The 21,065-nt window shown below is 49.2% G+C and overlaps 1 protein-coding gene and 1 long non-coding RNA gene across 5 annotated transcripts in view; one reads left to right on the forward strand and one right to left on the reverse strand.

Annotated features, from left to right (window-relative positions):
* Window positions 1-21,065, forward strand: part of LOC132535795 (uncharacterized) — a 96,197-nt gene that overhangs the window by 26,888 nt on the left and 48,244 nt on the right. The gene's annotated exons all lie outside the window — the stretch shown is intronic.
* The window catches only part of NHS (NHS actin remodeling regulator), a 284,885-nt gene that overhangs the window by 26,079 nt on the left and 237,741 nt on the right, over window positions 1-21,065 (reverse strand). For all 3 annotated transcript variants that reach the window (XM_060182977.1, XM_007539121.3, XM_060182978.1), the window contains exons 2-3: window positions 12,903-13,055; window positions 7,341-7,474 (exon numbers count right to left, since the gene is read on the reverse strand). In XM_060182977.1, the coding sequence (XP_060038960.1) occupies window positions 7,341-7,474; window positions 12,903-13,055 (287 nt within the window). The remainder of the gene's footprint in view (window positions 1-7,340; window positions 7,475-12,902; window positions 13,056-21,065) is intronic.

Genomic DNA, 21,065 nt, shown 5'->3' on the forward strand with positions numbered 1-21,065 from the left:
TTTACCTCACCAAATTCTTTATTATTATTATTATTATTATTATTATTATTATTATTATTGAGTTGGCTTTATCGGTGCTTCTCCAAGATTGTCCAGATAGTTTCATGTCATCTGTAAATAGATAAGTTAACCTCTTTACCTAACAATTTGTTATTGTTTCCATTTTCCTTGGAAAAATGCTGTGCTACAAGACAATTGTCTCAGACTTCTCTCCCAATTCTTAGGCCGCCAATTGATTCCTGTTCTCTAATTGCATTCATGAATCCCTGCTGAATAGTGGCAGAGCTATTAAGCATCCTTGCTTGACTCCCGATTTTAGTGAAATTACCTCCAGCGATTTCCCCATTAAATTAGATGCTGGCTTATTTAGGACTAATATATATATGTGTGATAGCACTCAATTGCTATTCTATTGAGCCTTTTGATAGAGAAATGGTATTAGGTTTTATTTCATACTTTTCTGGAATCTGTGGAGATAAAGATGTTTAACGCCATCACTTTACTCTGTGCTTTGGGATCCTAATAGATGTTCTCCTATTGAACCAAGCTCTGATACGCGGGATAAACCCCATTTAGTCATGGAATATTAATTTCTTAATGTGGTATTGTGTTGTTCGCTACTATTCAACCGAGTATTTTGCATCGATTATCATGGTACGTGAGGCTGACAGGTGGCTCCCTCCCTCCCTACCTCCCTCCCTCCCTCCCTCCCTCACTTCCTCAAGTGTCTTTCACCATCTTTATCAAATTTAGCTATCAGACCTTCATCAATCTCAGAAAGGAGATGGGGGAATTTTCTTTAAAAAAAAAAAACCCTGCATTTTCAATGCTCTGAAACAATTCAGAGAATGTGGGGTTGTCTGAACTGGGAAGCTTCAGTAGGATTCCTTTGAGAAACCTGCTGGGTCTGCTATTGAAATTTCTCAGTGGCTTGGCTCCTTAACCACTTTCTCTGTTTTGGTTTTTCTCCCCTACGGAAAGCAGTCTACATCAGCTGACTACTTCTACTGGGGTCAGTTTAGATCATTGATTTTTTTTTTTTTTTTTGGTCTCCAGGGTCATCACTGGGGCTCAGTGCCTGCACTACCATGAATCCTCTGCCTCTAGAGGCCATCTTTTTTTCCCATTGTTGTTGTTGCTGTTATTGTTGTTATTGCTGCTGTTGTCGTTGGATAGGACAGAAATGGAGAGAGGAGGGGAAGTCAGAGAGGTGGAGAGAGAGACACCCGCAGACCTGCTTCACCGCTTGTGAAGTGCCCCTGAAGATGGGGAGCCGGGGCTCAAACCGGGATCCTCTTGGTTCGCACTATGTGCACTTAATCTGGTGCACTACCACCCAGCCCCCTCATGCAGGTCTTGAAATGATCTTTCATAAAGGTCTGCAAAGTAGTCACGGATATGTTTGGACTTTCTTTTGTTTCAGTAGTATTCCTTCCCTTTTCAAAAATCACTTTACTGGTGGGTCGGGGGAGACCTAGTGGTTTACAGAACAGTTGCTAACACGTGGCCACCATGCTTTTTAAAACTAGGGTTTTGATCTATTACTTAGACCCACTGCTTGTAAGTATGTGCAGTTTGTTATGTTTTTCTATTCGCTGTGTTTCCTTTGCTCTTTAACTTTATAAGAACCTTTTAAAACTATTTTACTTTAATGAGATAGAGTGATACCAAGAAACACACAGAGAAAGCCCAGAGCACTGCTAAGCTCTGGCTTATGAAGATGCTGGGGATTGAACCTGAGATATTGATGCCTCAAGCATGAAAGTCTTTCGCAGAACCATTATGCTGTCTCCCCAGGCCAGAAAAACCTTTGCTAGTTAGGAAACATTGCATTCTTTCTAGTAGTTGTCCTTGTATTTATACTGCTTTAAAGTCCTAGCCCCGTTTCATGCTTTCGGGTTTTAGTCTCAGATTTTTCCCTTCTTGGTATTGTGGTATTCTTAATACCTTCTTATTACCCACATAAGCTCCAAGCTTCTTTTCTTCTTCTCTTTTCTCCCCCACTGTTTTAGCTGCGTCATTATCTGCGGTGTCACACTTAACATCTGGACACTAGTTTTGTACCTTCAGCCCTTCTGTGGTTTCAGTGGCAGAACTCTATTTACATTTACTGAAAAACATTTCTGGCCTTCTCCTCATCATCCATTCACTGGGTGAGAGGGTTGTCTTCTGGGGAATTCTTTAGCCAAGGTCCAAGGGTGCAACGCACCCCCCCCCAAATTCTTTTATGTTGAGAACTACTGTTTTATAGGCTTGAGACTTGAAGAATAGCCCAAGTTTACTATAGAGTCCCTGGCCCGTGCATACATTCTTTTGTTCTGTTGCTTTGTAGTCACTGCATGCATAGGGGAGAAGAACCAGGAAAAAAAAAAAAAAAAACACAAACAACCAGGAAAAAATGGCCGCCAGGAGCGATGGATTTATAGTGCTGGCACTGAGCCCCAGCAATAACCCTGGAGGCAAAAAGAAAAAAAACCATAATAAATAAATAAATACTTCCTACCAACAAAGAGCAAAATTGTGCGGTATGACTTGTAGAGAACAGCCTTCCGGTTCTCGCTCAGGCAAAGGCACCGAATCTGGATATAAACTTCCTCGACTGACCACAGCGTACACAAGGAAGAAAAGTGTCCCAGGAATTCTACCTGGAAGCCAGTAAGTTTCAGTAACTGTGATTTTCTTTTCTATACACACATACCCCACTGGCATCCTTTTCTTTCCTGAATAACGAACTATCCTGCCATCTAACTAGTTCATTTGAAGCCAAGAGTTATACTCACATGGATGGAAGTTGAGTCCCAGGCAGGCAGGGTGCTTTTCTTTCTCACGTGGCCCTAGGGCACAGTATTTTGTACTCTAGGTTATTCTGACATTTGGTTCCCAGCTAAGCCCGAGCATCTCTTTAGGTTCTCTGCTAGTTTAAGCTGTCTTTTCTCAGGTGGCTTAAAGAAAAGGTGAAGAAGATACTGTGATGTGGCTGATCTGGGAAAGTCTGCCCCAGTCTCTTCTCCAGAGCCCAGGTCCACAGTAGGCTAACGTCCCAAAGAAACTATCTAAAAACGTCTACAGGGTAAATAGCTAGTAAGGCTTATCTGTCTTCTAGTAGGAAGCCAATGCAGTCTCCAGCTTTAAAATTTCTGAATTTGGGGGCAGTATGGGATGGTAACTGTCCTTTATGGGTGCAGGGGGACTTTTCCCAAAGTTCTCTCTTTTGGTACCTCTAATAAGGGAGGCTTCCCAGAGGAGCTTTAACTAGGAGCCTTTTATTTTATTTTATTTTATTTTATTTGTTATTGGACAGAGACAGAGAGAAATTGAGGGGGGGAGAGATAGAAAGGGAAAGAGACAGAGAGACACCTGCAGCTCTGCAGGTGGGGACCAGGGATTGAACCTGGGTGGGTTACTGTGCATGATAATGGGAGCTCTTAATCAAGTGCGCCACCAACTGGCCGTTTTTCTTTTGCTTTTTAAAAAAAAAATTTTTAAGACTATTTATTTATTTATTTTCCCTTTTGTTGCCCTTGTTGTTTAACATTGTTGTGGTTATTATTGTTATTGTTATTGATGTCGTTGGATAGGACAGAGAGAAATGAGAAATGGAGACGGGAGGGGAAGACAGAGAGGGGGAGAGAAAGACAGACACCTACAGACCTGTTTCACCACTTGTGAAGCGACTCTCCTGCAGGTGGGAAGCTGGGGGCTCGAACCGGGATCCTTAAGCTGGTTCTTGCACTTTGTGCCATGTGCGCTTAACCCGCTGCACTACCGCCCGACTCCCTTTTATTTTTTTTTTTAAAGCAGAACACTGCTCAGCCCTGGTGTATGGTCGTTCTCCAAATTGAGCCTGGATCCTTTGGAGTCTCAGGCACAAAAGTCTTTTTGCATAAGCTGATGCTATCTGCCCAGCCCTAGAAGACTGACAAGATGTCAGGCTAAATGGTCTGGTGGGTTTCCCTTGGAGAACTTTTGACATGAGGCAAATGTTAAGAAACCAAGCTTGTTCCCCTGGTACAAGCTATGAGAAGGCTACCTGGGAGCCATTGTTAGATGGTACCAATCAGATGACACCACATCCTGTCTGAAAATGTAAAAAATCTCCCAGTGCAGCCTATGAATTCACTACATGCCCTCAGCACCCCATGGGAACCGGCTGTGCAACTTTCCTGTCACTCTCCCTATATGCATGCATCTTTACACACACACACACACACACACACACACACACACACACACACACACACACACACACACACATTTTCTGTGATGATCATACCACACGCAAATTTGCACAGTTTTTTAAATTAAAAAAAATCCCTGAGTGAGGAATCCTCGACATTTGCCACGTCATTATTCTACCGCTGTGTTCATCCATTGACGGTGTCAGAATTCGTTAAACGAAGTCCCCGGTATTGGAGAGCAAAGCTACTTGAAATGGTTTTTCCAGTTGCAAACAGTGCTTTGAGAAACAGCCTAGTGGATAAGTCTGTGAAGGCATACACTCACAGATCAATTCCTAGAGGTGACATTACTGGATGAAAGGGTATTGGTATTGGAGGGTGTTGATAAAGATTGGCGGATTCCCTTGTACCAAGACTGTGACAAGTGGTACTTCTTTCAGTCTTATATCTGAATAGACATGACAGACCTTTTACTTGCTGGCCATTCTAAATGATGGTAAGAACAGATTCAGCTAGTCCTGCATTTTGGGTGCTGTGCTGGATATAATATACACATGTGAACACCACTGAATCATATTCACGTAACATCGGCTTAAGTTTTCGCATTATTTTTTTCACCATCCCCGCTGACTTTCTTTCTTTCTTTTTCTCTAGAACAGAGAGAAATTGAGAGAGGAAGAGTGATGGGGAGAGAAAGACATGTCTGTAGCCCTATTTCACTGCTCGAGAAGCCACCCCCCACACACACACACGCAGGTGGGAACGGGGGCTTGAACCCCAGTCCTTGCTCATGGCAATATGTGCACTTAACCAGCTATGCCACCACCTAGCCCCCTGAGTTCTTTCACAACAGCTTTATGACATGGATACTATCCCCATTTTCCAGATAAAGAAACTGAGCCTCAGAAAAGTATCATGGCGTTTTTCAAGTCATACAACCAAAAAGGCGTTGAGCTGCGACTGAACGCTAGTTAGAGGCATGATCCTCTCACAACCTCACTCTTCTTTGGGGACAGGATTGGCTGTCGTGGCTGCTGGTGTTTAATACAGGCTGAGAGTTCTGGACCCATCCATCACTGTCCACATATCTTAACCAGGTGTGTAAACCTATGCTGTACCATTCTGCTATTATCCAGGGCACCGAGGTGATTCACTTGCCCAGGGCCACACAGCTAGTAAAATTCAGGCAGTATGATTTCACTGTTCAGGTCACTAACATTCAAAACATAGTATGGCCCTTGGCAGAGCTCTGGAAGATCGTGCCTCAGAATCTCATTCTGAATGTTTTTGAATGGGAGCAAAAACAATGACTTTGCGGCATCTGGCGTCAAAAGGAGTGTGTTGGGCTAAGGCCGTCTGCTCACTTCCTGTCTCCATACCTGTGGCGCTTTCTCTGCCAGCAACACACAGCTCTCACATGCTACGCTCGCTGTGCTCCATGCTGAGGAGCCATGTTGCCCAAATGGAAAATCTTCTGAGGTGCATGGTGACCCAAACTCAGCCGAGCAAATAAGACAGTTAAAAGTCGCCCAGATTACATGGACGATTTCATTATCAACTGGGACGGGCACATCTTCCTAAGTAGCCATAAGTCTGATCTAGATTCTTCTCTTGTGGATGTGTGCTGGGGAAATGAAGCTTCTTGTTGCTATTCACTATACTAAACCTTTTCCTCAAGTCTTACTTAGATATTTAGACATTATTACTAATTATGCAGATCATGACAAAGGGTAATATTTTTATGTCATTTCTGGAAAAGCTCAATATTCTTCTCTCCCACCTCCCTCCCCTCTGCACCCTCCCTGCCCAAGAAAACCAACCTAATGAGCCACAAAACATGTTATAATGAAGTGGGAAATATTTTTAGCATTTTTGTATGCAGAAAATGCCTCATTAAAAGCAAAATGCTTCAGCAAGCAGATTTGAGCTTAATAAGAACTTTTTGTCAAGCAGGGGCTCATGTGACAAATTACCAGCATGTGTGACTGCTCTCTCTACAGGCCTAGCAAGCTCTGGGTGGTGTTCCCTGCTTCCCTTGCCTCCAGGCTGTGTGGCAGCTAAGGCCTGGACAAAAGGGGCACTCAGTGGACACGTGCTGGGCCGGAGGGACTCGCAGCCTGCTGTCCACCCCAAGCGGGACGGGCTCTGTGTGTTGTCCCACATCTCCACTGTCGTGTCTGGACTGTGCTAGCACGCGGACTCATTTAGCTGGATGCCTGGCAGCCCGTGACCCTAGTGTCTTGGATCTCTCATGCTCATGCCCCAAGTCCTAAGGGGGCAGGGTGCATAGCCAGAGATACAAACTGGATTTCAAATCCAAGCCTCGACTTGTACCTAGTGTTTCGACTTCTCCCGACTTTGGGCTGCCAGCCAGGAGGACAAGAAATGAGGGTTCCAGCCATTTGGGCTGGGCTGGTCACAGAAACCACGGCCCCTCACCTCCAGGGATGTCCTACTCAGGAAGTAGCACAAGGTCTCACCCATCTCCGTCTGCGCCAAGGTCTGAGGAGGCATCTGTGGGCCGGGGCTGCCCGCAGTTTTTCTGAGCAGACCCAGCTTCCTTACTCGGGCGCCATCTTTGGAGGCTTGAGCTGAGCAATGGTCACAACCAGCCAGCCAGGGTTAGACTCACTGGAGGTGACCCTAGACACAGGCCCCCATTGGGGCATTGATATGGTGGCTTTCTCCCTAGTGAGGGTCTTTTGCAGCAGCTCCCCCAGAGTCAGTCATGCTACAACTTAGTGTTCACAGTGGTGCTTGTGGTGGCCAGCGTGCATGGCGTCTCAGCACTGCAGGGCCTGCTCTAAGCTCTCCCCACACCAGATGCCCTGTCACCCTGATCCCCTTGCCCTAAACACCAGGTCCTGGAGGGACTTGTTGCTAAGGACAGAGAAGGTCAGTAGCTTGCGTGCTGTAAGGAGAAGCACAACCATTCAAATCAATTTCTCTGGACTTTGAGAGTCCTTAGCTGCAACTGTGCACTGCATTGCCTGCTGACTCAGAGCCCACCTCTGTAGCCCCCTCTCTCTTTCTGGCACCTGAGGGGGAAATTCAGGAGGCTCTCGAGTGCCTGGGAGTAGCTCCTGCAGTAGATGAGGGCAGTAACCCCCAGGCCCACTCCCGCCGCTCTCCTGGACAATGCCAGGGCTGTGGCCCACTCACCGTTAAAAAGTGTCGCTCCTTCCCTTCACGTCTCCTCTGGCTGTGAGATGGCAGGTAGGCTGGTAGTGGGGGAGCTGCCACGGGAAGGGGGGCAGCAGCTCTCTGTTCACGGCGGTCACTCCGACTCCGGTGCTCTGGGGGCAGAGAAAGCAATCATCCAGAAAGGTACCTGGCATTTCCATCTCCCCTCCCCTGGAAGGGCATGCCAAGGGCTGGGGCCGGGGAAGTGTCTTTGCTGATACCAAGCAAGGTTTCCAGAATGTCTCTGAAGAGGGACTCTTGAACCCCAGTATGGGATTTGTCTCCCCCTCTCTGTTTCCTCCTCCCCTCTCAAGTTCCATATATATATATATATATATATATATATATATATATATATAATTTATTTATTTAATTTTAATGAGAAAAAGTAGATACAGAGAACGATAAAGAGACCAGAACACCGCTCAGTTCTGGCTTATGGTGGTGCTGGGGATTGAACCTGGGATCAGTGCCTCAGGCTGGAAGAGTGGAAGGTGTACCTGTCGCTTCTCCAGTGATGCCCACACACGTTCAAACCCAGGCTCAAGGCCACCTTCCAGATCCCAGTGACCCCTGCTGAGCTCCATGGCTCACTGTGGGCTGGAACCTTCATGGGCCAGTGTTCACATTGTCAGCCATTCAAAGTCAGCGACGGTGGGGTGTTGTGGCCCTACAGAATGTGGCCAGTGCCATGAGCGGGCTTTTGGTCATGATGTAGCTTCCACTGTGTGGCCCTTGCGACAACCTGTGACTGCCATGGGCCAGTCACCCACGCCCTGCCCTCTGCTGCTCTCCACAGCGGACTTTGGGGTCCTGGGCTGCTAGAAAGGAAGGGCACCCCCATGCCAGTGGTTCCCTGAATCAGGCCCAGAAGCAGCCCCTGCCCTCAAGCAGGGCATGAGGTGACACAGCTTCAGGACAGGAACCATTGAGATACCAAGGACACACTTCCACTTTCTGGACAGCTCTGGGCCCTAAAGTGCACCCTGCCTAGCACACTGGCCACGCCAGAGGGCACGGCACCCTGCCTGTGCCAGTCCAGCTCAAGTGCAGGCCTGGAGCCTGAGATCTAAGGACACCCCCACCCCACACACACACACACACACACACACACACACACACACACACACGGCGCAAGGCTGTGCGGCAGATTTAACCTGCCTTCCCATCACGAGAATCACTGTTGAGGCTGAGTGCTGCTGGCCCAGGTTCAAGCCCCTTGTCCCCAGTACAGGTCAGAAGCTCCCTAAGTGTGGATCAGTGCTCTAGGTGTCTCCTCCTCTCTATCCCTCTCCCTTATTTCTCTCTGTCTCTTTCAATCAAAAAGAAAAGAAAAACATGGCTGTCAGGAACAGTGGAGCTGTGCAGGCCCTGAGCCCAAGCAATAATCCTGGTGGCGATTTTTTTTTTAATTCATTATCGGTCAACTGTAGGGACATTGTGAGGATGTGGTAGAGCCTGGCAGGGCTTGACCTGAGGGGTGTGTCTGTCCTGTCAGTCTCTCTCTACCAAGAAGTTGAGCAAGGGGGGACACAGGAACCCCAAAGGATTACCACGTCATATCAGACTCCCTGCCTCACAAAACACCCCGCATTTTTCTGCCTCTAGGAGCCCGACATTCCTTAAAACATTAAGCCTGCTCCACCCTGCATTCTTTGAGACTATGGCCTGTCCTTTTATCATCTACATATCAATCTTCTGCTTCATCTAACAAATGACTTAAGCCCTCCCTATTACCCCACCCAGTCTGCTCATTTGACATATTCCTTTTCTACCCTCAAGACCACAGGGTATTATTAATCCTACCAGTTAAACCCCTAGCAACAGTTGCTAAGGAAGCCCGCTACCATTCCCAGCCCCTTTCACCTTTCTCCACCCCTTTCCTAACCATGTATGGTATTGTCAAGCCATTTCCATTTCTGACTTATCTCTTCCCTTGTTTGGCCTGGAGAGACGGGCAGGCAGACCAGGAGGCTGCTGCCGGCCATTGTGGTCTGTGTCACGTGGCTAATAAGGTGTGCTACTGCCCGACTCTGGGGCACTCGAATGAATAAAGATTTGAATTGCCTTGCTACCACGAGCTTGGTTCCTGGGTCATCTCTCTCTCTCTCTCTCTCCCTCTCCCTCTCCCTCTCCCTCTCTCTCTCTCCCTCTCTCCTTCTCTCTCGTGTCGCTAGTCCGACAGTCAACATATGACTAATAGTCATTGAGCCATTGCCACAACCAAAGACACTTTGCTGCAGAACTCTCCTGGGCTCATCTCAACAGTGACATGAAGCAGGCCCTGGTCCCGTCTCACTTTCGCAAGCCATAGGCGCCCCCCACCCCATGAGCCTGCCCGTGGTCACCTTGGGACCCCAAGGTGTTATACGCCCCTGCCATCTTTCCACTGCCCACTGCCAGATCTCTTGTATTTGATCACATTTGACTCTGATTTGATTTGACCACATCTGGACTCTTTGCACACCGAGAATGGGCCATTTGAACATGGATAATTGAGTGGAGAATGTCTGGCATCTCCTAAGATACTACTTCCTTTATTACCCACACCAGGGACAAGAACTCAATGCCCTGAGCCTCTCAGATGACTTCAGAAACCCTTTCTCCAATGACTCCACAGTCCTCAGTGCCCCTTGCATCCATCCTTGGTTAGAAGGGTCAAAACCGTGACTGCGTTGCCCAGGCCTCATTTCGTGGAGGATAAAGACGATGTTTTCATCCACTTTCCTACCCAGCCCCTTGCTGTGCCTGTGACATAGTGGGGTCTCAGTGAGTGTTTCCTGAGTGACCGAGAGAAAGACGGAAGGAAATGCTTCCGTTACAATCTGGCCTTTGGGGTAGAAGGCATTCTGTCTCCCTGTGCTCCCTGGCTGCCTGCCTCCTGGATGTGGGCCCTGCCTCAGGGGGTGCAGCCTGGCCCCTGGCCTGAGTGCATGGACACTGTCTGACTCCCAGTCCATGCTGTGCCCACCTATCTGTGGGTCTGCCTGAATAGCCAACTCTGTCTGTGATGGGAAGGCGGTGTGTGGTGTGCGGTGTGGGCACCTTCCCCCTCTTTAGCCCGAGTTTCTTGAGATGAATCTTCACATGGGCAGTCTGCTCGGGCTTTCACAGAAAAATGCCTTCTTGGTGCAAGTGCTCCTTTTAAGTTTTCTTGGGGAGCAAGTGGGCGGGTGCTTTCCTCAGTGGACAGTGTATCAGGGAGTGTTTATATCCCTCTATTCATAGCAAAGAGAAGGCAGGTGTCAGTGGTGAGGAAAAGGAGGACAAGGAAGGAGTTTGGAGACTTCCCATTCGATTGTGCCCTCCTCTCCTTCCTTAACTGTGTCTCATTCACTTGCTCTGGGCTGAGAGTAGCCAGGGAAACGTAACGGCTCCCTGATAAAACTTTTTTTTTCCTGGTGCTTAAAACTGCAACAGAGGGAGCCAGGTGGTGGTGGCTGAGTGCACATGTTCCCACGTGCAAGGAGCCGGGTTCAAGCCCCCAGCTGCCACCTGCAAGGGGAAAGCTTCATGAGTGGTGAAGCAGGGCTGCAGGCATCTCTCTGTATGAAAAATATGTTAAACAAAACTGCAGCAGACTCACTTCTTACTCTCACTTCTTAGGCCCACAGGATGTAGACCCAGGCCTGCAACTTGAAAGGGAAGAGGAGACAGGGTGAGGGTGATGATTAAGTGACTCTAAGGAGATATCTCTGAGTAAGAAACAAACAAAAAAAATGGAAAAAGTGCTAAGAAGAAAAAGTGTATGGAAGAAGTGAAGGGGAGAGAACTCCATTCTACATCACTGAAAGCCATTACAATGCTACTTCCTCCAGGGAGCCTTCCCTGAAGTGCTGTGGCATGATCCTCTCCTCTGCACTCTCCCACCATTGTGCTGAAATCACCCATTTCCCAGCCTGTCTCCCTCACTTGGCCCACAATTCCTTGCAGCCAGACACCATATTTGATTGCTCTCTGGGTCCTAGCTGTCACACACTGCCCAGCCCTTGCTCCACTATGTTGGTTTGGAGGTAACAACAGGTAAAGCAGACCTCGCAGGACCCCAATTTCTAGGCTCTGATGTCCAGAGGCCCCAGGCCCCTCCTTCCCATCACTACTATCACGGCAGCCCTCACCCCCATGCCAGTGTTGCTAGAAGCCAGGATGTTGCAGTTGTCCAAATAGACATCCTCTGGGGAAATGGATTGCAGTACTTGCTGAGCAAGGCCCTGGGCTGCTAGGTCATTACTGGTCACAACCACCAGGTGGCAGAAGTGGTGTTCTGATAGAGGAGCCGCCTAGCTACTGTGTTTCTTGGACAAGGTTAAAAAAAAAAAAAGCCACGTTCTAATTTTAATTGGACACTGCATGTTTTTAATTCTATGATGCCTATAATTCCTGTTTATGGCTCTCTGCAGTGCTATGAAAACTACTACACCCAAGATTTGCTATTGAGGCAACCACAAAGTGTGGAGGGCAAGAAGCTCCCTGGTTCCCTCCCAGACCCCAGGAGGCCCGAGCTCTCTCAGCCCCAGGAGGAAGTTGGGAGAAATTGACGTTGGCATTTGCTGTTCCTCACTTCTGCCATTAAGTCCAAACCTGGCAGCACAGTGAAATGTGAGACTTTACAAGCTGCTTAATGCGATCTGGTTAGAGCTGGGGGGGGGGGGAAATCTAATCAGGGATGACTTATTAATAATATTAAAGGGATATAAATAATACTGTCTAAAGGGCGAACGTTCCTCAGGCCCTCTAAGATGGGATCAGAGAAAGCACTTAGCGAGAAGAGTGGGAGTCCTCAGTAGCCATTCTGTGCCCTCCAAGCTCAATCAATTTCCTGCAGTATTCGATTCGACTGCACAAAACTTCATTGAGGGACCTAGGATATTGGCAGATCCAGGCTAAGTGCTTTGAATGAAGAAAAAAAAGGTCATAAGACATCAGGAGACTAGAGAGTTCAGTGGCAGACCACAAGCAAGGGTTCCTGAGTCTGTAACCTGACACCCCGCCCCAGGAGGACTTGCCATGGGAGTTCTACAAGAGTGGCCAAAGCCTTAAAGAAGATTTCTGGGAGGTGGCTGATCCTAACTTGTTACAAAAGAACCCAGTAGCCAGAGGATACTGATTGGTGGCATTTCATTGTAAGCGGCGCAGCGTCTGCTACTTGTATCCTAGGGAGGGTGGTGGTCAGAAGCAGTGGCTTCTGACCCAGGCTAAGGGTATTAGAAGGACCCAGGGAAAGTGTCCAGAGAAGGGGAGAGGGAGAGCTCACACAGCACTTGCCATTTGATTTCGCCACCTTGACAGTGACCTTAAAGTGTCTATGTGAACCTGTGAAGGAATGTTAGTGCTTTTGAAAATACTCTTTCTGCCTGGTCTAAAAAGTGCCAGGGCCGGGACACCGGGCAGCTGTCTGACTGCTTCAAGCCAGGCCCAGTACCTGGTGGCCCCAAGTGTGATTGTTATAAACGTTCCCGCACCGCCAGCATTGGTGTATGGTGCACGCAGGCATGCCACCCGCCGGTCTTGTCCCCACAGGCCTACCCGCTGCTGGCTCACCTCTGCGCAGGGCCTGCAGGCTCTGGCGGGCGTGGCGGTGCAGTTCCTCCACACAGGGCGGCCGCGTGGCCGGCAGGAAGATGTTCCTCTGCTGGTGCCACGGAGCGCGGTAGTACACACTCAGCTTACTCTCCACATCCAGGTTGGACACGGCTGCAAGACGAGGAGGGAGATGGGGGGGGGGGTGACATCAAGGCCTTGTCACTGTGTGCGACCTCCATCCTACCCATCCCTCAGTCAAGTGACAGGAGACGCCAGCTACCACCCTTCCTGGCACAAAGGCCCAACCTAGGAACCCCAGCTTCCCATAGAGCAGAGAGAAGGCCCAGCAATGAGTTCTTCAGGTAGCCCTGGTCTCACCCTTCTAGTCACAGAGGGGTGCGGGGGCAGCCCACCAGCTCACCTCCTCCCTCCCTGCCCCCTGCTTATTCGGTACCCAAACAGACCCAGGGGTGGGGGGAGGGGTTCTTGCCAAGCCTTTCCATTCACTCATACCTCCTGTTTCACTGCCCAAGAAGCCTTGCAGAACGCCATAAACCGCAGGCAAAGCAGAGAGGCAGGTCAACATAAAAAGAGGGGAACAGTTTTGTGGGAGAGGAGCAGAAGGAAGTGAACCGGGGTGTGGCCTTTTAATAACTGGTCCCCTCTCAATGACTGCCTCAGTACTGTTTGATCCTGCAACCTCCCACCCTGCTATTTTCTAGAATGCCCCTCTGTGACCGCAAGAGCCACCAGGAGAAGCTGAGGCACGTTTCCAAAGATGTGTAGACAGGCCCCAGGGGGTCCCACCTGCCCCAAACCGTGGTTTCCCACAGACAACTCCGCCTTGAGGATATGACCCCTAGCTGGACCCCCAAGGCTCAGTAAGTACACTCATTTGTTGTTGTTAAAATTCTCGTAAATTGTTGTAAAGCATACAACAATTTGTTATTCCACGGGATTCTGTTTTAACTAGCCACGGGGGTCTTCTGTGTGGAGACACCACGACCACGACCACAACAAGCCTGTTACCAGCTCTCCCCTCCCCTCCAGAGCACAGGCCTCCTTCTGAGCCAGACCTGGTCTCCCTTGGTTATTTATTCCCTCTCTAAGAATTCAAACCCAAGCCCTGGAGATCACAGGCTGTCTTCCCGACTACTCAGGGAGAAATGACAGCAGGTTCTCCTTTGCTACGATATGGATGGAACTGGAGAGAATGGCACCGAGCAGGTCAGCCAAAGGGAGAAGGCGGAGCCCTGACGATCTCACTCAGCCACCGATGGGCTCTTGGAAGCGAAGCAAAGGGCAATACAGGCTGAGTCCCCAGTGGGCTGTAGCCTATCGCAGCAGGTGCAGGGACCCCAGAGGAGGGCAGGGGGGAGGACTGAGGGGAGGCTGGGAAGGTGACAGCCCAAATAAAAGGCTGAGTGCTGGGTGTGGGGAAATTAAAAGGATGAACCAGTCTACCAGGAGCAGGGGACTCACACATGCATTGAGACCCCAGTGGACACAAACAAAATGAAAGAAACTGAGGTGCCTACAAGGTAGGCTACGAGATAGGCTGTCACCCTTCTTCACTGGCCAACTTACTTCCTGGGCGCATCTGCATAAACCACCCAGCCTGGTGCCCGCGACAGAGAGCGGCGAGGAATGCGTGGCATGTTCCTGTACTAGTGAGCGGAAACAGCGGCTGACACAGGTGTGCCGGCTTGCTCCCTGTTGCGCTGAAGCCGGTCCTCACCACCATCAAACTGCCTGACAGGCTCCGTGTGGCTTGTCAGTTTGATGGTGGTGAGGACCCACCATCAAAGGAACCACTCCAATTATTAGGGTGACTTACGCTAATAATTACCCAGCACCCTGTGGAGAGACCAACAGAATGGGCTTCTACCGTAGTCCTGCACCCTGGTTCAAATGCCCAAGCTCCCAGCACCCCACTTGAACAAATGAACCCTGACTTCCTGTTTCTACCAGTTACCCTAATGAGGAGAGGCCTCGTCACCCTGTATTTCAGCTGGTTCGAGAGCACTGGTCACCGTAGCAGTGGACCCGAAGACCAGTGACCCAACTGTCTTGGACTCAGTACTCCCCTCTGTAAAGTAAGGCTCCTGGCTCTCCGAGTAACTGAGTCACTGGCGGAGCCATAACACCATCCATTCTGCTTAGAAGCGGTGTGTAATTGATTTGTTTATCTTCGGGTCATTCTGCTGCCATGTTCTACACCATGCACTTCCTCCAGACGAGGAGCACACAGCCATCTGTCACAGCTCAGCTATTGTTTCAAGAAAATTCCTGTAGGCATCCAGTGCAGTCATTGGATTCTGCCGCTGGAAGGAACCTTGGAAATTATGGAGTTCTGTGTTTCTTCACACCACAGGGCATGACCCATTAGTGGGTCCAGAAATCCATTCAGCAGATCAAAACAAGCATTTTTTTTAAATGATGAAACAGAACAGAGGGGAATGGAAAAATACCAGAGTGCAGTGTGTAGAAAAAGCCATTTTTGGAAGCTACTGTTTCTGTGTGTGTGTGTGTGTGTGTGTGTGTGTGTGTGTGTCCGTGTGTGTGTGTGTGTCTGTGTGTGTGTGTCTGTGTGTGTGTATACACACACTTTGTTGTGATCCTATACATGCATCTCATGCTCTGGGTAGCAGTCAATATACTGAAAGCTACTGTTCAGACTACCCTATTTATGCACTGATGAGGAAACTGAGGCTTAAAGACTGCATCCAAAATGGCTGAGTTGAATTTGAGAAGAGACCCCGAACCCGTGATTTCTCTGAGAGCCTCCGCTCTTCTAAATCGTGTTCAGCCTGCCCACAGTGCTCTCCAGTCCTCTATGTTGTCACCTGCTACCCTACCCATCACGTACGTCTACTAGGCTGTCCTTCCAAAACTACCCCACTGACACTAGTCACAAAGAAACCAGTTATCTTCATTTGAGGACTCCCAAAGGATTTCTGTATCTGGGAACAACATTATTCCCTATTATGTTGACATCACCAAGCAGTAGGCCACACATGGAAATCTACTCTGAAATCTGAAAGCCCAAGGTGTTGAGTTGGGTGTTCCAAGGAATCCTATGAAATGGTTTTGACCGACAAACACCATCAACAGGTCCTCCTAGTAACCGAACCCATTCCTCCATCAATTGCTCTAGAAGGGTCATGGTGCTCTCAGACAGCAGTGAAGAGTATGTTTCCCAGCAAACTGCACCGGAAGTGAACAGCCTGAGCTGAAGTCACAGAGGGAAGAACGGATAGCAGCCTGGCTCCGCCGTTTCACCATCCGTCCACACCCCAGACAGAGACTCTGGCACTATTCACAAGTGTGCAAATCGGCTCGTGTCAGGAGACGAATACTGATCAGAAATCAAGGATTTGATCTTTCAGGAAGTATTCAGAAAATATTTAAGAAACACTTTCCAGACTCGGAATAGGATGAATGCCATCGAGCTGTGGTCACTCTTTGCTGATTGAGCTGGGACAGTACAGAAAGCTGGATGTGAGATTCCAAACCCCCTCACAACAGACATAGCGCTTTGAGCACAGCCACCTTTGACAGCCCTAGAAAGAAAGGAGCTGGAGAAGGAGACGCAGGCCAGAAGAGAACATGTGACAGTCACCTTCTGGTTCAGGAACGAGGACACACGGTCAGTGAGTATGAGAGGAAAAGGGGACTGCTTCCCAGTAGTCCAGAGGGACAGATGTCCTGGGCTCAGTAGAATTGTGAAGCAGTGAGAGGAGTTAGCGTTTTGTAGAATTCTTACTGGCTAATTAGTAACTTTGCAGGTAGAGCAGAATTGATGCCCATTATTGGGCCAACAAAGAAGCTTTAAAAACACGTGCCTGGAAGCCAGAAGGCTCCCTTTCCGAGCACCTTTCCACCCCAAAGCCTAAGTATTTATAATGAGTTCTGTGCTCTCTATAAAAGACACGGCATGAGCGATATGAGTGGGGAATACTTGCCACGCTACATTGAATCTGGCCTTAGAAAAGCTGTGTTCTCTTGTGACTCAATTAGTCTGTGTCTGGCTGAGTCGACAGTGATACTGAGGGAGGCCTGCTCTCCACAGACAATAGTTCTTTCCCTCTCTGCCCACGGAAGACAGAGTCAGAGAGTGAAAAATAGAGCCGGTCTTCTCTCCAGGACCATCACTGGGACAAAGGTTCAGGTCCAAGTAGTTTATTTGGGAGGTGATGCTAGGTAGTGGCCAGGAGCAAGCAATGAGGAGGGGGACGGGGGAGGGAAGGAGTAAAAAAGAATTGGCTCAAATTCAAAATCAGCCTCAATGCCTGTTGACAGCTGGCTGGGTAAAGATTCTGTGGGACAGATTCTCCATGGAAGACAACTCAGCCATCAAAAAAGATGACATCGTGTCTTTGGGGACAAAATGGGTGGAGCTGGAGGTGCTGGTGCTCAGTGGAATCAGAAAGAACATGAAAGACAACTACCAGATAGTTTCATGCCCTTGTGGAATAGAAATAATTCAAACAAATAAACAAGCAACACTAATAATAACCAAACCGACTCTTAGACCCTGCAAACGATGGCGGTTCTGAGAGGGAAGGCTCAGAGGTGTTAACATTGGCACTGACACTTCGCTGGTGGCTGTGGTGAGTTGTATGCATATAGCTATGAAACTAGACTCCCCCAAATCTTGTAATGCTGTGAACCAGTTACTGCGCAGACCATCTTTTGAAGGACTGGCTCATGCACATGCTATGTGTCTAGGTACCTACCGGGGCCGGTGCCTGTCGGCAGCCAATGTACCTACAACAGGCAACTTCCTGGTGAGGGAGTGAGGTTATTTATCCACCACCCCTTATCAGTCACTGGTTGAGTGCTACCAAGGTCCTGGGCCCTGTTTCCTTTCTAGAAAAGCAAGCTCCCTGGCCACAGAAAGGCCTTGGGCAAAGAGTCCTGGGAGATTGAAGTCGGGCTGCTCTGAAGTCAGACCAACAGGCCTGAGTTCTGTTTTTGTTTTTGTTTTTGCTAGGAATTTAGCTCTCACAACATACAAGCACAGTAAATTTCAAACCTGGGGTGCCTTAACTGTTTAACATGTCTTAAAGTGGCTTAAAGTTCCTCTGTGCTAACAGCATGTGGTAGATTTGTTGTTTCAGTCCCCACAGGGTGGCAGTGAGGAATATTTTCCCAAAAGCTGGGGGTTGGGGGTGGTGGAGGGGCTGCTGGCTGAGGCTGGAGGGACTGAGGGGGCACTGTGGCTGTTCCCACCAAGGGCCTACACTGCAAGGCCTTTTTTGTCCTCTGCTAGGCTCTGAGGCATGCTAAGGTGTCCTGAGTTTCCCTCATGTACCCGCTGCCACAGAACCTACGAGGCCCTGGCTGTCTCTGGTGAAAGCCCCCTACCTGGTGGTGCACCCCCACCCCCACCCCCACCCCACCCAGGCTGGCTTCTCCGCTAGCCTGAAAGTCTGGAGATTTCAGAAGGTGCGAATCAATCATGAGTTCAAAGCATCATTTCCAACGTTAATCCAAGAGTGCAGGTTTTAATTTCCCTGTCTTGACTTTATAATTGATCTCTTTTCTCCGAGGCTGAAAATCCGGAGGCTTGATGACAGAGGCATAATTTCTTATTTGAATTGTCTCAGAATGATTACAATGACAAAGCCTGTTTTAGAGGTCTCTCTCTCTCTCACTTTTTTTTTTTTTTGTCTTTCTTTTGTCTGGAGGGCACTCCCTGTTGGTGAGAAAAGCATGGCATGGGGTGTTCCATATGGTAGTGGCATGAAGTGCTAATGTGTTGGACATGATGGACACCGAGCAGCTGTATGTCCCTCTGGCTTCACAACCTGAGCGGACTGTGAGAGGCCCCCCAGGACTCCTGCTCAGGAGGCTCTTGCGAGAGAGGTCGCTGCACTGGAGCAAAACATCCTAGTGGGGGTGTGTGTAGTAGTGCAGCGGTTAAGCACACATGGCGCGAAGCACAGGACTGGCGTAAGGATCCCGGTTCGAGCCCCTGGCTCCCCTCCTGTGTGTGTGTGTGGGGGGTCGCTTCACAAGCAGTGAAGCAGTTCTGCAGGTGTCTATCTTTCTCTCCCCTCTCTGTCTTTCCCTCCTCCCTCGATTTCTCTCTGTCCTATCCAACAACAACAGCAATAGCAACAATAACAATAATAACGACAACAAGGGCAACAAAAATGGGGGAAAAATGGCCTCCGGGAGCAGTGGATTCATGGTACAGGCCCTGGATGCAAAACAAACAAGAAACAAACAAACAACAACAACAAATACATCCTAGCCTTCTTGTCCTGAGCATTCTTCTGGCCCACGTGTCACAATGTTTAGAGGCACTCAGGGTCCCTTCCCTTCCCTCGTGCTCCCCTGGGGACTCTGCCCCTGGCCCACCCCCAGATAAGCAGGCCAGCTTTGCTGAGCAGCGGCTCAGAGAAGACCCTGGTGATGAGGGGCGCCTTTGATCTCCAGAAAACTTGAAAACTCAAGCCTGGAGGTCTTGGCATTTATCCCAGAGATCAAACACATATGTTGGCACCTGCAGGGAGAAGGGAAATGAGCTAGCCATCTTTGACTCCAGGGCCTGTGATGGAAATGCCATAAGCCATGGCAGAATCCACGGAAGCCCATGGCCTGTCGGCAGCTCTGAGTCCACAGATCTGGACCACACACAGGGTTCAGCCCACCTCCCCATCAAGATGCTGGCATATGAACCAGCTGCTATTGAATTCTGGGAAACTGACAGTATTTCCAGGTTAAAGTAGACAGATACTGGTCAGTTTCCTCCAGTTCAGCTTCATAATTCTGACACAAACAGAGGGAGATCTATATCCAGACTCCACAACCTTTCTGACTAGATAAACAACAACTTCCTTCCCACTTGCAGGCTCCAGGCCTTTCTGACATGTTTCTCTTCTCAGCTTGATTTGCTAAGGAGGCAGATGGAGGTGAGAGAAGAGAGAACAAAGTCATGGCAGGCCCCTGACGGTAGACGTTCACAGTGGAAAACAACGGCCACACGGTTCAGAGAATCTCTGTGTACCAGAGCCCCTGCCAAAACCAAGGTGGGACTGGGATGCAGAACGCTCCCCTCTAACTGTGTTCAAGGTACTATGTGGGAGCACTTCCAGGAGAGAAAAACACCGCCTGTGCCCTTGGGAGTTTCCAACTTGGCAACCCCATTACACAGATGTGATGCTGCTTCAAGATGGAGTCAACTGTGCAACTGGGAAGAGGGATGGTTCCAGAGGAACGTTCTCGGGGATGGGGTTAGAGGAAAGAGGAAAATGAAGAGAGGGCTGGCAGCTAGGATCAGCAGGCATTTCAAAACATTCTGGAAGAGCACCCACATGCAATTCCAATTTTGAGGTAAAAGAGGACAACTTTGAACGCTGGCAATTTCCCGTGAGCCAACCCAAGATGGAGCCTGGCGAGTCTGTCAGTGCAAACCCAGGGAGGGTTTGGTATAGCTGGATGGGGAGGCAAGAAAGCAGGTGGGGGCAGGTTAGGAATCCCCAAGGAGGAAGACAACACCACTTATTGAGCCCATGCATGGGCCAGGCACTGGGGTGGCCTGTGAACACAGGTTGCCCTGTTTGGTTTCTGTGGTAAACCCAGGAAGCACATCCCCTTACCAGGAATTGACTAAGGTGGCCCAGTGAGGCTAGGAACCTTGCCCAACACCCCAACAGAGATGATCAATGCTAGAGCCTCCAGGACTTGAAGCGAGTCCATCTGCTTCCAAGGCCTCACAGTGCTTCCTACCTCTCCATCGCACTCTCTGTCCTCCATAGGCAGAACTGGTCATGTGAGATGAGTGTGGTCATCACAGGGAGAAGAACTGAAGTCTTGAGCATTTGAGGACAGAGATGGGTTTTCTCGGGCCTATTCTTGCCCCTCCAGCCGAGTGGCAGCATGGAACGCTGGCCTGTTCACCATAGGGGCTCGAGTCTCTGGGGTGAATGGATGTGGCTCGGCTCCAGCCAGGGGTCAATCTATACGTCTTATGGTTCTTTCCACTCCCTTTTGGTCCACCCCCTTGTTTTCCTGCTGATCAGCGCTTTTCCATGTTCAGCTCAAGTGGCACCTTTTCCATGAGACCTTCCAACCCCCCAGGGGCCAAGAGGATTCACTCAGTTGCTGAACAACGAGCATTCAGGGGCTTCCCACATGCCAGGCACTGTGCTAGGCACTGGGCAGAATGGT

Source organism: Erinaceus europaeus, chromosome X (assembly GCF_950295315.1).
Source record: "Erinaceus europaeus chromosome X, mEriEur2.1, whole genome shotgun sequence".
In the NCBI taxonomy this organism is placed as follows: Eukaryota; Metazoa; Chordata; class Mammalia; order Eulipotyphla; family Erinaceidae; genus Erinaceus; species Erinaceus europaeus.